At 36.6% G+C, this 15,706-nt stretch overlaps 2 protein-coding genes across 4 annotated transcripts; one reads left to right on the forward strand and one right to left on the reverse strand.

Moving 5' to 3' along the window:
- Positions 1 to 215: 215 nt before the first annotated feature.
- Positions 216 to 12,187, reverse strand: Pex7 (Peroxin 7). Of its 3 annotated transcripts, none has more exons than XM_034968951.2 (8): positions 12,008 to 12,182; positions 10,441 to 10,654; positions 8,519 to 8,701; positions 7,627 to 7,812; positions 6,712 to 6,829; positions 5,745 to 5,829; positions 3,676 to 3,842; positions 216 to 2,446 (listed from the first exon to the last, which is right to left on the reverse strand). In XM_034968951.2, the coding sequence occupies exons 2-7, from the start codon at positions 10,639 to 10,641 to the stop codon at positions 3,683 to 3,685; spliced, it is 933 nt and encodes a 310-aa protein (XP_034824842.1). In that variant the 5' UTR covers positions 10,642 to 10,654; positions 12,008 to 12,182; the 3' UTR covers positions 216 to 2,446; positions 3,676 to 3,682. The 3 variants fall into 3 exon arrangements, 2 of the variants coding, with proteins under 2 accessions (XP_034824842.1, XP_034824841.1); XM_034968950.2 differs by having other exon boundaries at positions 12,013 to 12,181; XR_011236780.1 differs by lacking the exon at positions 216 to 2,446 and adding an exon at positions 4,331 to 4,463 and having other exon boundaries at positions 3,711 to 3,842; positions 12,013 to 12,187.
- A 164-nt stretch (positions 12,188 to 12,351) lies between these two features.
- Arr2 (arrestin 2) lies at positions 12,352 to 14,547 on the forward strand. Its single transcript, XM_034968949.2, has 6 exons — positions 12,352 to 12,679; positions 12,768 to 12,974; positions 13,062 to 13,193; positions 13,289 to 13,640; positions 13,720 to 13,914; positions 13,988 to 14,547. Exons 1-6 carry the CDS (start codon positions 12,491 to 12,493, stop codon positions 14,134 to 14,136), a joined length of 1,224 nt encoding a protein of 407 aa, XP_034824840.1. The 5' UTR covers positions 12,352 to 12,490; the 3' UTR covers positions 14,137 to 14,547.
- The last annotated feature ends 1,159 nt before the right edge of the window (positions 14,548 to 15,706 follow it).

Below are 15,706 nucleotides of genomic sequence, written 5' to 3' on the forward strand. Positions count from 1 at the left end.
ATTTAAAAAAAATATTAGTTTAGCGCGCATTATAAAACTTGGTATTTTTTAGAAACAACTACATTTGTCCTTTTAGCTGAAAAAAAAGTGATAAATAATAAAAAGATTATTAAAAAAAAATAGATCAGTAAATTTTGTAACTTTTTCGAATTTAGTTTATTCAAAATCTTGTGTATTTTAAAGGTATAAAATGTAAGAAATAATAAGAATTTTTATAATATTATCTTATTTGTTTTATTTCATTTTAAGTCTTATAATATTTTATTATAAATGCTGTCAAAGATATTAAATATTACTAATTATTATCTGTGACACAAATATTACAAAACGTCGAAATTAAGATATTAGTATTATTTATTATTATAGAGTGACAGTCCGCGAGGGCCAGACCTTCAATATTTTATAAAATCTGTAAGTTTCTATGCGTATTGTCCCGACACAGGTAATTTTTTCATATTTAAAATATATAATAACTAATTCACTTTATACTTTGACGTAAGAATTTTTACACCTTTATCATCTGTTATCTGACAAAGCCACCATGATCCAAACTTCATAGTCGCTGCTCGTTCCTCGTGTTGGGGACAACGCAGACAATCTTTCAGCTTATATAAAATAACGAAGGTCTGGCCCTCGCAGGCTCTTAGTCCATTACCTAATAAGTAATAACTAAAATAGGTAACCATTTACAGTAATTAAAACCAATAAAATGTTCACCATATTTTTATGATTAAAATATCAAACCTAAAGGATTTTTTAACATTATAAATTCGCTCCGTATTACAAATTAGTTTAACCAAAAGTAAATTAATATATGGGTCATTAATACTGAAGTAATAGTTACTACCCATATTATAAATGCGAAAATGTGTTGTTTGTCCTTCAATCACGCCACAACGGAGCAACGGACCAGCCGGATTTTTTTGCATGGACATATCTAGGGAGTGAGAATTAGTCTACTTTTATCCCGAAAAATCAAGGAATTGCAACGAGAATTTTAAAAATCTAAATCCACGGGGACGAAGCTGAAGACATTATCAGGTAGTTGACCGAGCGAAGCGAGGTCTTCGAGTCTACATGAGTGAAATTGTACTTGTCTGTCTGTCACAGCCTTATGACTTCTGAATTACTGAACGTAATTACTTGTTTAAACATAATATTATGTAAACTGATAGCCTTCAGCCGAATACTGCATAAAAATATAAAAAGCTTTATTTCAGGGTGGCTCTCATACGAAATGGCGGGCTTTAAAGTGGGGATTGAATAAAGTGGAAAGACGTGATAGAAACTGATATCCTGTGCTTGAAAAACAAATACTAAAATTAGATAAATGTTAGAAAGAAACGATCTTATATCATTTTTAAAACAAGAGTTAAAATAAGCATTTAATTTTTATATAATTAAACACAAAATATACTTAAGTAAGCCTTTCAATTAATATTATTTACATTATTAACAAATACAATAACAACAATATAAGCTTTCTATACAATAATTAAAATATAAACATAACTTATGATAATTGGAAATTCAACCTTATTGGTTTACAATAAGATTTTTATTAGTCTATTTACAAGCTCGCTTAAATGAAAATTTATACGTAAACTTTAAAAAAAATGCATGAAATATTAAACTGCACTGTTGTTTAATACAATAATAACACGCATTTCATAAGATTTTACACAAGTCTGTAAGTTTAGGTTCAAGGGACATTGCGCGACAGTTAAGGGACGCGAAGCGCAAAGAAAATTAACTTGCAAAGAATTATGTTAGGTACTATGATTTCCAAACGTGAATACCATCGGCAAGGTATTTCGTAACTTTTATATCAAATATTTATTAGCTATTGGTATTTAGGTTTATTATACTCCCATTGTCCATTTGTTCGTTTGCTCCCTAGCGTTAAGGTTGTCTGGAAGAGAACGCTATTTCGCGATAAGACCGCCTTTTTGTACCTACTTTTTAAGATTTATTTTTGTAACCTGTCATTTGTGTTTTTGTGTTGCAATAAAGTATATACATACAATATACATATTTACCACTTGCAACATTTTTTTTCGCCTTCAGTCAGCCTTCTTTAATTTTTATTATACCCTCTCTACCCTAAGGTTGCCTGGAAGAGATCGCTATTTAGCGATGAGGCCGCCTATTGTACTTTCAAACATCTTTGTTATATTTCTTTTCTTTTGGTTTTGGTGTACAATACAGAATAGTTTACTTTACTTTACTATTACTTTATAACATTTTAGAGTAAACGCGTCGCTTTTGCCGCAATGTGCCCTGAACCTTATTGCGTGCGGCACTTTCTGTAATGTGCTATAAGTGCTCATACTTATATCTAGTCCATTCAATATTTCGTTGGCACAACTTTTAATACTAATAAAAAACCCACACTTTTCCGGTTTTTCATACCTGCACACTTACCTTTAGACCCTGTTTAAAGTACCTTAAAAAGACAAAAAAAATTGAGTTAGTAAATTATTTTTATAAAAAGTAATACGCTCCATTAAAATATTATATAAATCTTATATCGATTCCACCTCCTTTAACAATTAAAAATGGAAATCAGTACCCATATTATAAATGTGAAAGTGTGTTTGTTTGTCGATTATTAATTTGTTGGATTGTTGGTTTGTCCTTCAATCACGTCGCAACGGAGCAACGGATTGACGTGATTTTTTGTATGGATATAGTTCAAGACGTGGAGAGTGACATAGGCTACTTTTTATCCCGGGACATCGAAGAGTTCCCACGGGATTTTTAAGAACCTAAATCCACGCGTACGAAGTCGCGGGCATCGGCTAGTCAGTTATAAATTTAAAAAATCAATAATGTGATAGTGAATTTGTATACAAGAGAATAGTGAATTTATTTACAAGAGAAAAAAATTACACAGCTCACCAAAGAAAAAAATGCTCTGAAATTTTTTTGATAATTTTTTTAAAGATTTTTTTCTTAACGACCTGCAAAAACGTTCTTAATACGATACACTATTTTATAAACGCATAAACATAGGCACACTAGACTACAGAGCTAAAACTTCAAATAAGACTGGACCCAGGGTCCGCTATTTCGTGATAATTCAACGCATCCCAGTCCAAGTATGAACTCTTCTGCATGTTTCTGCTAAATTAGAGATATGAACTCACTTGTATCTCACACTAGCGACTTGAGTGTGAAAACATGCACGAGTCTCACCCACAGTCCGTTATCTGACGAGGCCTCAACGCATTCCAGTCCAGGCCATTATGTAAACTCGGAATAGTGACGTGTATCTGTTAAAAAAGGGTTATAGACTGACCTGTATCTCACACAGTCCGCTATCTGGTGAGGCCTCAATGCATTCCAGTCCAGGCCATTTATGAACTCGGAATATTGATGTATTGTTTCTGTTAAAAAAGGGTTATGGGCTGACCTGTATCTCACACAGTCCGCTATCAGATGAGGCCTCAACGCATTCCAGTCCAGGTAATTTATGATCTCGGAATAGTTTCTTTTAAAAAAAGGGTTATGGGCTCACCTGTATCTCACACTAGCGATCTTGGTGTGAAAACATGCACGAGCGAGTCCCACCCACAGTCCGCTATCTGGTGAGGCCTCAACGCATTCCAGTCCAAGTTACATGTGACTCGGAATAGTGATGTAGTTTCTCTTAAACAAGAGTTATGGACTGACCTGTATCTCACACTAGCGACCTCGGTGTGAAAACATGCACAAGCGAGTCCCACCCACAGTCCGCTATCTGGTGAGGCCTCAACGCATTCCAGTCCAAGCCATATGTGAACTCGGAATGGTGACGTATTGTTTCTAATGGATCACAGCCACGTTTTAAGTCCCATATCCTGCAAAATATTATTCAATTATATTATTAGCACTGAAAAAAGCCTACAATATGTAGGTTATCCTATCCTACATTTTTAATGTTGTTCTTGTAAGTTTGTTTGCAGAGGGTAATCTCTGGAACTACTGTACCGATTTTGAAAATTCTTTTACCAGTAGAAAGCTAAGTTATTCCTGAGTGACACATGGTATATCTTATTTTATGCAATTATAATTACAATATAACAAATATTTTTCAATTTTTATCATACAAAATATTTTCCCGTATAAATTACTATGTTAAAAAAAATTGAAAAATTGTCGTTTACGGATTGTGACGTCATTATTATTCGCCTTCCGTACAGCAGCGTGACGTTCATGTTAAAAAATAAATAAAAATCATGATTTTCTTTAAATTATTTTCTTTAATAATTCTAGCTCCACAAACTACCGCTATACAAAAAATCAATTCATTTTATTACTACAGTCCAAGGTAAGTTACAAAATATACCTACAGTAAAAAGGTCAACTCAGCGGTTAAACGTTCATAATGTTAAAGACTTATCGCGACCGTCCTCGCAGATTGTACAAATCTTGTTAGTGTATTACGATTTACGCAGCGGCTCGCTTATATAAGACACTCGCTTATGTAACAAGTACGTAACAACGCATTAGTCATCAGTATTTTAGCCCACTATATAACGCTAAAAATCTAACATCAGAAGTGGGATTCGATATGGCTTTGCCTGATCAAAATACTAATACTTTTCAAATGCTTTCAGTAATCGTGGATGTGTAACAAGCTGAACTATGTATTGGTTGAATACAACTACGAGAAGATAGTATGTGTTTTTTATTTTTTCAGGAGAAAATGATGAGAGACTTTTTAAAACAATAAATCCAGTTTTGAATTATTTTTTCTTATCAGAATGAAAAAGTTGATATTTTTTTCGAAACTTCGTAAAGCCTGGAGTCTACTTGCGGGGTGATTCACTAACTCAATATTCAATACTATTTAGAGGCAACGGGATATTGCGTTTTCGACGTTTCTTTGTCAAATATCATACAAGTACAAGTTGTGTGCAAGAGGCCACATAATATTATTTTATATGTAACTGACAGATGTCAAAAACACTAACTTAAAACAGTCGCACAATAAATGATAGCCACCGAGCTTATTTGACATTGGTTCGCACTACATTGCTTCTTAAATGAGTGATATCAAAATATTTATTCGTAGACAACCTTCAATGGATTCAAAATAACTGTCAATTCAGCGTTGAACACTGAGTTAGCTGAGGTGCATAATTGAGCCGAAACGAAACGCACTGGCTAAAGCCACGTTGGTATATCTACATAATTATTTTTTTCACTAACGAAACTCGTCCAAATTCAATAATATTTGCGGATGCCTAAAAATATCTAAATATATAAAAGGAAAAGGTGACTGACTGACTGACTGATCTATCAACGCACAGCTCAAACTACTGGAAGAATCGGGCTGAAATTTGGCATGCAGATAGCTATTATGACGTAAGCATCCGCTAAGAAAGGATTTTTAAAAATTCAACCCCAGGGGGGGTGAAATAGGGGTTTGAAATTTGTATAGTCCACGCGGACGAAGTCGCGAGCATAAGTTAGTTAGAAGATACAATTGTACCCGCGACGAGCGCTGATGCCCGCGACTTCGTCTGCGTGGATTTACGTTTTTCAAAATACCGCTTGAACTCTTTGATTTTCCGAGATAAAAAGTAGCCTATGTGTTAATCCAGGGTATAATCTATCTCCATTCCAAATTTCAGCCAAATCCATCCAGTAGTTTTTGCGTGATTGAGTAACAAACATCCAAACATCCACACTTTCACATTTATAATATTATTAGGATTAGGAGTAGGATTAGGATTAGGATTATTGCGTATATTTACCTAGTGGTGAAGTCATAAGACACCGCCGCTATGACAGACGGCGCGTGCGGCGAAAACTGCACTCTGCGCACTGCGCACTCGCAACCTACAAAAACACATGAATAAAATGATCAAATTAATTTTCATCAAATATTGCGACAGTTCGTGATAGCAATCGGGGTGGGGAAGCACACCCGCACAGCCGGAGCGGGATAGCGCGGGTGCCTTGCGGGAATGCAGAGCGTCCTCCCGCCTCATACCCCGATTGCCATGTCGACCTGTCGCGAACTTTAACTAAAACCATCTTGATTAAACCCGCATTTGAATAAAAACCGTTGCTGCACCATTCGTCAAATTCTTGAAAGGCCGGGAACGCATTTTCGGCTCCTCTTCAATATCACAATATACTAATACTTTTCACGCTAGTTCGTGTAGTGTATTGGTTATTTTATTTTTACACGTGACGAACAGGCAACTGTACCCGTAGTATAAGATTTTACGTCTCACCAAACGTTGCTAGAATTCGAGAATCGAAATACTTCCGCGTTATAGTAAACTGGATCTTAAACGCCTTGGTTTAAAGCTCAAGTTTGTCTACACATCTACAGCCAGCGCTCCAAGCGGAAACATTGCGAAATTAAAATCAGTGGCATTGAATTTTTGACTTCAATTCAAGGCTCTTTAGGTTCATTTTACTTTGATGTTATTGTGTTTCGACTCTCGAATTCTAGCAACGTTTGGTGAGACGTAAAATCTTATACTACGGGTACTGAAGTCATATTTTTCAATACACAAAACTACAAGCAAAATCGAATACCGATTCGAATAATCGAAATCGATAAACGCGGTCGATACGGACTCGCGCAACACTACCCTCCTCCATGACTCACCTTATAGCCTAATTGCCATGTCGACCTGTCGCGAACAGTAACTAGGCCACACATCTATCACGTATTAAAAGTTTTTAACAAAGTAGAAACTTAGGTACCTTTTAAAGTAAACATAGGAGATGTAAGTCTTCTAAGGTCCCAGCCTCGAATGAGTCCATCCGAGCCGGCCGTGGCGAGCGCGTGCGTCTCTATTCTGCTCCAATCGCACGATAATACCTGCGAAGGAATATCATTCTTATTTCACGGGCATAAAGTTGTTGTTTGTTTGGCAGAACAGAATTAATCTCTTTCAGTTGGACAATAATATTTGCGATAGAATATCACACTTATTCACAACAAATAGAGTTGCTTTTAGCTTGTATAAGTTCAAAATAGCTTATATTCGATAAACCGCTAGTAATCGGCTTTAAAAGGACGTCAGCAAAAAAGTGTCTTATGTCTTAAAAATAAAAAATGTTAGGCTATTGTTTATTAATTTTTATATAATAAGGTCCTAGAAATTAATAAAAATATTGAACATTGGTTATTTCAATTTTTTTAAGATGTCACTCTTCGACTGAGAGTTTATGTCATTTTAATAACTACTTACCTATTGTTTTAAATAGAATGTTTGAAGATATAAAATTTTTACTAAACATCTATTTCTATAGGGAAACTTATTTCAAGCTTTTAATATTAATTTTGAAAAAAATGGGTTAGACTAGTTTACAATGATAGCTTGATTTGACACAATTATTTACTTTAAACCAGTAAACATAGGTATCCCACATTGCTATAAAGCTAACACAAAATAGTTTTTTTTTTCTACTGAATAGGAAACGGAATACGTCAAAAATCCAAAATCTAAAAACAGTGGTGGTAAGTAAGTCCTTTTTTTGTGAATTTGTTAGTTATTTTCCCACTGAAATGTCCTCAGAGAGAATGTAGCCGTGTAGACCAGTTGATAGTGACCCGTGAATGTACTGAGACACTTCTGATTTGGGGTCATACTGAACTGGACATAGTTTGTTTACCTCTGCTTCATGTGCCTTAACAACCGCAGCCGGTCTGGCAGGTTCCGTACACGTCCATAGCTTCAGGTGACCATCACCAGACACTGAGGCGAAGGTGGCCGGCGAATGGGGCGAGAATGTAGCCGTGTAGACCAGTTGAGAGTGACCCGCGAATGTACTGAGGCACACTTCTGATTCGGGGTCCCACTAGAATGGACATAATTCTTTAGTTGTCAGTTCAGCACTTGACAACTTATATCTTGTCTGATGGAAAATGATTAGGCTAAGCTGGGAAGAGTATCATAGATTTTAAACTTCATATAAAAGAGAGGCATGTCACATATGGTAGGGTTTGTATGGAACACATGGGCCTAAAAAATCAATAAAACACCACATTCTAAAAAAATTTGCTTACAAATCTTTTACCTACTACAAATAATTGTTTTGTTCCCAATCGGCTAAATTAGGGAATCTGTAATTGTGTATCAGGTTTCACGATTCTACTAGATTTCGGACTGCAGCAACAACACCTACTTCATCATTGAGACTCTACAGCCCTAGGTTAGCCTTGTCTTGGTCAATCATCAGATAAAACTGTCACAAACCAGGAACAGAAATGCATGGTCAAGTTCTGCATCCGTACGTAGTCGAAATTCTACGGTCACATACGAACCGATTTGTCTCCTCGTTTCTAATCGGAACCGCCAGGATATAGAAGGGCTTCCAGCATCAATTTCCATATCCTGGCGTTCAGTTTCAGTTTTCTCCTCCAATTTTAATATAAGTACCTTCAAGTCAAGAGTAAATAGGCATCTTCTAGGCAAGCGCGCTCCATCTAAGGCTGCATCATTACTTGCCAGCAGGTCTGCTTGCAGCCAAGCGCTAGTCTATAAATTTATATAAAAAATCTTACCAATTTGACAGTAGTATCCCAACTGGCACTCAACAAATGCGCTCTCGGCCAATCCACAGAGCAAACTTCGCTGTGATGTGCTCTCAAAACCCTTAACGGCGCGGCGCAACCTCCTCGCCACACTATGACAGCACCGTCGCCCGCACCACACGCCGCCACACCATCGGCCGTGCCTGACCATGTCTGTGGAGGGAAAAACTTAGAATAATTTGCTTGCAAGAATTTGGCCAAGCATGTGGCAACTACCACGATAGTCGGCACTATCACCCGAATCTTGCACAACTAAACCGTCGGCCGTGCATGTCCACGTCTGAAGATAGAATAGCCTAGAATTATTTGCTTGCAAACATTTGGGCAACTATGACGGCAGTCAGCACCGACGCGCCACTTCACCGTCGCGTCGGTTGTACCCGAACATGTCTATTGGTGGTTAATAGTGAAGGGTCAGCCATGTCGGTGATTGCGATCGTCTGCCACACTGACAGTTGTCAAACTATGATACTGCTGCTCGATTGCGGTAGAATGACAGCTACAATGTCACGATCGTAATCACCTCTGGTTGGTTGACACTCGCTCACTATTGGCTACAATGCCTTGTTGCAACAAGAATAGCAAAAATTCAGCCAAACACAACAATTGAGATTGTAGATAATACCTAATGATTGATGCAGGTTTTACGAATTCGACCTACTGGAGTATCTATCACATTGCGATAATCGCAATTGTCGTACTTAATTAAAATGATTATGATTACTCAACTGTGGATTTTAGCCAATAGTAAGAGAGTGCCAGCCAATAATTAGAGTTATTATGATCGTCACAATTAAGCCGCTAAATATTGTAGGTAGCTCTTTTGAGAAATTGACTAGGCAGATTGGTATTTAACCTAACCTAACTAGGTAGGTACTTATATAAAAAAAATCTATGCCTGAAAAATAATATAAATACTTTTAGACAAATAAAAACGTAGGTAAGCCTATTTAGTGCTTTCGTCAGAGTGTGTGTTCGCATAACTTCATTGCTAAGGCTTCAATATACTAGGTTTTTCTTATGAATAACAGTATAATAGGATTATAATGAAGATGTACAAGGAGATTGAACTGTGGACTAGATTCTTAAGCCTTTTCGTAATAAATACTGACACACCCATTTTTTTGCTCTTATTAACTAAAAATGAAGTCTAATGAGACTTGTTTTGCTAATATATTATATAGAGTGAACCTTGTCTTTGCTCAAATTTAGAAAGAGACAGATATATGCCAGCTTTAAAACGCAGTCTTGTTTTAACAGTGTTTCAAGTATAAGCAAAGTCAAAGCGTGCTCTATAGATTTCAACCTTAGTTTTAAAATTGTTCATAATGATAGTTACTTTGAAATAAAACTTCTTACACATCATTTGGAATAGGGACTAAATAGAAAATATTATAATTTGTACATAAAATAACTTGAGTCTTTATGGAATTTTACTACCTTCTAAGCCAACCATTCAAAAAAAACCTTTTTTATTTTGTATTTATTTATTTAGAAATTTTCATTGCACAGACAAACATATACATATACAGCCTATATGCCCTCTCCATTGCCACTTCAGCACCCGTTGAGCTATGTCGGTTACTTTAGTAATTCTCCTATGGATCTCCTCATTTCTGTGTTCTCAATACTTTCTTCTTCACTCAGGGCTGGTTTCTGCACTTAAACGTTTCCGTCTGTTGTGCGTTTCTCAATACTTGTGGTTGGCTGAATTTATTGTATTCTAATTGCAACAATGCATTTCAGCAAGTGTCAGCCAATCATAGGTGATTGCAATTGTCACACTGTAACTGTCAAACTATGCCAATAGGCATCCTATTTCTAGATTATGTTTAGGGAAATACCTATGTATTTTGTTTTGCCTAGATAATAATATAACCTAGAAATCTTACCACATCAAACAATCCATCAGCCCATTCCAACTTCTGCATTTCCACCACCGTAGCGCCATCTGGTGATAGTTCCAGGAAGAACAGAGTCCCTCCTCCAGCCAGGCCATAGTATTGACTAGTAGCCACTGCCAGCGCGTCAGGCCGTGTGCGGGAGAAGCGGACACTGTAGCCATGCCGGCCTGGTGTTAGGAATGTTGGCATGCTGAGCGTGTAACTGGAAATGTTAGTTTTCATCAATTGAGAAGCAATGAAAGCCTGGTGGTTGTGACATCTGCCTCCTACTTGGGAGGTGGGAGTTTGATCCTGGGCGGTCAGTTTTCGGAGTTATGTGTGTTTTAAGCAATTTAAATATCACTTGCTTTCCGCTCCTTTGACCGCTGAGCTATCGAGGCTCTGAATGTAATAATCGCTTATCGCATAGAATTACATCTAGTGTACAGAATTAGTTACTACTTAGGCAGACAAAGCTACTTTTTAAAGTACTTAATATTTTTATGGCACCTTCATCAGGAACACTCAACTGTTCACAATGTTCAAATAAGACCCTCTTTATGAACAAGTTTCCTATGTTAATAAATATTAGGTACTTATACATTTAAGATTAATTAAGTAATACTTAAATGTAAATTAATCTACAATCTACAAGACTACAGAAGAATACCTACTTAATGTTTATAATAAACTAGCTTATGCTCGCGACTTCGTCCGCGTGGACTACACAAATTTCAAACGCCTATTTCACCCCCTTAGGGGTTGAATTTTCAAAAATCCTTTCTTAGCGGATGCCTATGTCGTAATAGCTATCTGCATGCCAAATTCCAGCCCGATCCGACCAATAGTTTGAGCTGTGCGTTGATAGATCAGTCAGTCAGTCAGTCAGTCAGTCACCATTTCCTTTTATATATTTAGATAATTAAGTACATGGATATTTTAGTTGATGGGTAGGTACCTACATAATAATTTTATTTATTTAAGTTAAGAAATTAATTAATAAATTAAAACGTACATAACTCTGAAATGTTGGAGGTGTGTGCCCAGGATTGAACCCCCGACCTCCAATTAGAAGGCGGACGTCTTAACCACTAGGCTATTACAACTGTTAGTGTAGCTTTAATGGTGAAGGAAAACACCGTGAGGAAACCTGCATGCCTGAGAGTTCTCCATAATGTTCTCAAAGATGTGTGAGGTGTACCAATCCGCACATGGCCAGCTTGGTAGACTATAGCCAAAACCCTTCTCACTCTGAGAGGAGACCTGTGCTCTGTAGTGAGCCGGCGATGGGTTGATCATGATGATGATGATGAAGTTAAGAAATGAATAGTGATTCCAATAACATAATTTCCTGTTAGAATCCTAGAACTGTACTTATAAGGATTAGTAGGTAGTTCAACAGCTAAAACACACATTTTCGGGGTTAGAATTGTTGTAGAATATAAAGTATGTATTCCAAAGGTAGAAGGCAAGCTAAGCTAGCCCGCAAGAATGTGTTTTCTCAAAATTTACTAATATTTGGATTTTTTTTCGATTTATAACTTTATGGTTAATTCACTTTAAAACTCAGTACAACCTTACTTTGTTAAATCAGTTTGAAGCCAAGTACATTTTTATCTTGCACACGAATTCTCATTTCAGTAAAATAACAATATTTATTCTGAATTTAATAATCTAACTGGTATAAAAATCGAATCACAACAAAAACAAACTTGAAAAGTGAACCCTTTTTTGGAACTGTCAAAACAATTTTTGACATTTCCTTGGAAGATTATAAAACATCGAATAGTGTTGTGGCGTTACGTTATCGATTTTCATTATGTTACCGTCACACGATTTTAATCCAATTTGTCCTCCTACGTACTAAATCCTATTAGAATGCCATGTAAGAAACCTCACAGGTTGCCAATATATATAAAGGCAACATATTTAACGTCGACATTTCTGGTGAGCGCTTCAAACTCACACATTCCTTATTAAACTCCAAACAATTGATTCAAATCCTTATCTAAGGAGAGTGTAGTACTCCTTTTCTCCAGTCTCTTTTAAATCTACAAAAATGCTTGACTACCTATCCTTGGCTTTTGTGGTGGCGGTGAAAGTTTTTAAGAAAACTACACCAAATGGAAAAGTAACGGTTTACCTGGGCAAGCGGGACTTCATTGATCATATAGATTACTGCGACCCCGTAGATGGAGTCGTGGTGGTCGATACCGAGTACCTGAAAGGGCGAAAAGTTTACAGCCAGGTATAAAAGTGATATGTGATTTAAGTGTCCAGTGAAATAAGTGTTTTTGTGGAGTGATTCTAATTCTAACCAATTTATCCTTATCCAGCTAGTGACCACGTACCGATTCGGTAGGGAGGAAGATGAGATTATGGGAGTCAAATTCTCAAAGGAAATGGTCCTTGGCACGGAACAAGTTGTACCAATGGTCAACGCGAAAATGGAACTGACACCTGTCCAAGAGAAGTTGCTGAAGAAGCTGGGACCTAATGCCTTCCCATTCACTTTCTCCTTCCCTGAAATGTCACCCGCATCGGTAAGTCAATACAATATTAAAGCGTTTCCATTATATTAATAATTATTAACAATAAAATGAAATTTATACGAATTTATATTTTTCTAGGTGACACTGCAACCATCTGAAGAGGACCAGGGCAAGCCCATGGGCGTTGACTATTGCGTACGAACCTACGTGGCCGATAATGAAGACGACAAGAACCACAAGAGGAGCTCCGTAACTCTTGCCATCAAGAAGGTTAGAGCTACTGAAGAATTTTATAACAAATCTGACAATTATTATTTGTAGCATATACCTACCTAGATACTAATTTTTGTTTCTTTCTTATTTAGCTGCAACATGCTCCAGCCTCCCGTGCACGACGTCTTCCAAGCTCTCTAGTTAGCAAGGGCTTTACTTTCAGCAACGGGAAGATAAGCCTTGAAGTAACTTTGGACAAGGAGATCTACTACCACGGTGAAAAACTCGCGGCTAATATCATTGTATCGAACAACTCCAGGAAGTCGGTACGAAACATTCGCTGCATGGTCGTTCAGCATGTCGAGATTACCATGATCAACTCTCAATTCAGCCGCCATGTCGCGTCTCTGGAGAGCCGTGAAGGATGCCCAATTACACCTGGGGCAAGCCTTTCCAAGACCTTCTACCTGGTGCCTTTGGCTCGTAGCAACAAGGACATCCGTGGTAAATAGCAGTGCTCTTAGAATGAAAATTACTATAAAGCGTAGATTTTCAAATAAAGTAACGTTTTACTTGTGCACAGGTATCGCTTTGGATGGACACCTTAAGGAAGATGACGTTAACCTTGCCAGCTCTACTATGGTCGCTGAGGGCAAATGCCCAGCTGAGGCCATTGGTATTGTGGTATCATACTCCGTACGCGTGAAGCTGAACTGCGGAACCCTTGGTGGCGAACTCGTTACTGATGTGCCATTCAAGCTTCTACACCCAGCTGAGGGTATGCTTATAGCTGTTCACTGTTTTTATTATGAGCATAAACAGTATGTTGTAATGGGTTTTTCTTTATTCAGGCTCCGTTGAGAAACAACGATTCAACGCGATGAAGAAGATGCAGTCCATTGAGCGACACCGCTATGAAAACTCTCTCTACACCAATGAGGAGGAAGACAACATTGTTTTCGAGGACTTTGCTCGCCTCAGGATGAACGAACCAGAATAAATCATTTGGGCATCGCAAATCTACCAAAAAAAATTGAAAAAAATCCACAAAAGTACAAAAAAAGTAATCAAGCAATATTGAACCTAAGACCACGAACCTATGCTTACCCATTTGATTTGTTGGAGTTGTATCATTATCATTCATTAACTATTATTATTGGTTTAAAATTGGAAACATCATAGTTTGTGAAAAATAAGTTATAAAAGTTATCTATTTTTAACACAGTCAGCTATACGGATAGTGTGAGTTTTCATGGTTTAAGTACCTATACCTAATTGAGATAAATACTGTAATCGAGAATAATTTGTTATTGACCAAGAAAAAAAGTATCACTAACTGCTGTAATTATCCAATCCAACTTACCTTATCCTCGTAAGCTTATGAGAAAATTAATAAAGAGCTATCACCAGATTTTTTTTTTTTTTCCTTTTAGTTGCCACTTTCACGAATTGCTTTAATATCAATACTAACCTCATGTTTTACTAAGATTATCGATAGGATTATGGATAGGTACTACATTGGATACCTACTTATCCATTCAAAACAAAAAACGTTTGCTGGCTCCATCTCACTTTCGTTTATAACTAAAATAGGCAATGTTAATAAACACTGCCTATTAATTAGTTATAAGCAAAAGTTTGAAGCTTCATAGAACACGAATTTTGTTCTAAATAGCCGTTCTATACAATATAATATCATAGGTACCTAATTCAGTGATCAAACATGTTTCTAATTTAATGATTATCGATAAAAAACAAAATAACCAACCCGCACTAGGTTTTCGTTACCTGACATTGGCTAATCTGTGTAAAGCCAGAAGAAGAAAAAAAAAAAAGGTTTTCGTTATATCGAAACATTTAATTTTTAATCTGTGGTCTCTCTCAAATGACAAATCCTCTCCAAATCCAAATCCATACAGAATGCAACACAGGCGGGAAAAAAAAAACAAAAAAATAATGTTATAAAAAAATTTCTCTCAAAAGTAATTGTCGATCACTTCAGTTCTTCTATAAATTCAGGGAAATAATTAATAAAACTTTTTGTTATAAAGGTGATAAAATTTATCAATCCGTAAGTACCTACTGTAAACAAGTAGGTAGGTACCTAACAATAGCTCGAAGATTTTTTTTCTGGCGCGTGCCAATTTATTTATCGAACGGGTTATCACACAGGGAACGATCGGAAGCCCCTTTTTTAAATAGGTAGTAGGTAGGTACTTAGTAAAAATTACGAAAACTCAAGTTAACATATTATTATAGGTATTATGTATTGTGGGAACTTACTTTTTTTACCTAATAAGCTGATGCCCGCGACTTCGTTCGCGTGAAATTAGTTTTTTTTTAATTCCGTGGGAACCATTTGATTTTCTGGGATAAAAAGTAGCCTAGGTATGTCACTCTCCAGTCTTTAACTATACCCGTGCAAAAAATTACGTCAATCCGTTGCTCCGTTGCGGCGTGATTGAAGGACAAACCAACAAACAAACACACTTTCGCATTTATAAGTAATATGGGTAGTGATAATAGGGGTAGTGATTGGATAACCTCATGAAAAAGCAATCAATACAAAA

Source organism: Maniola hyperantus, chromosome 5 (genome assembly GCF_902806685.2).
Source record: "Maniola hyperantus chromosome 5, iAphHyp1.2, whole genome shotgun sequence".
Classification (NCBI taxonomy): domain Eukaryota; kingdom Metazoa; phylum Arthropoda; class Insecta; order Lepidoptera; family Nymphalidae; genus Maniola; species Maniola hyperantus.

Bases quoted from the DNA above. Each gene is read 5' to 3' on its own strand.
- Pex7 (XM_034968951.2), bottom strand. From the start codon at position 10,641: ATGCCAACATTCCTAACACCAGGCCGGCATGGCTACAGTGTCCGCTTC. The intron at 7,813-8,518 runs GTAAGATTTTTT...TGTCCATTCTAG, and splicing joins GGGATACTACTGTCAAATTG to TGGGACCCCGAATCAGAAGT. The intron at 5,830-6,711 runs GTACCTAAGTTT...GTGTTTTTGTAG, and splicing joins TCCTATGTTTACTTTAAAAG to GTTGCGAGTGCGCAGTGCGC.
- Arr2 (XM_034968949.2), top strand. From the start codon at position 12,491: ATGCTTGACTACCTATCCTTGGCTTTTGTGGTGGCGGTGAAAGTTTTT. The intron at 12,975-13,061 runs GTAAGTCAATAC...ATATTTTTCTAG, and splicing joins CTGAAATGTCACCCGCATCG to GTGACACTGCAACCATCTGA. The intron at 13,194-13,288 runs GTTAGAGCTACT...TTTCTTATTTAG, and splicing joins TAACTCTTGCCATCAAGAAG to CTGCAACATGCTCCAGCCTC.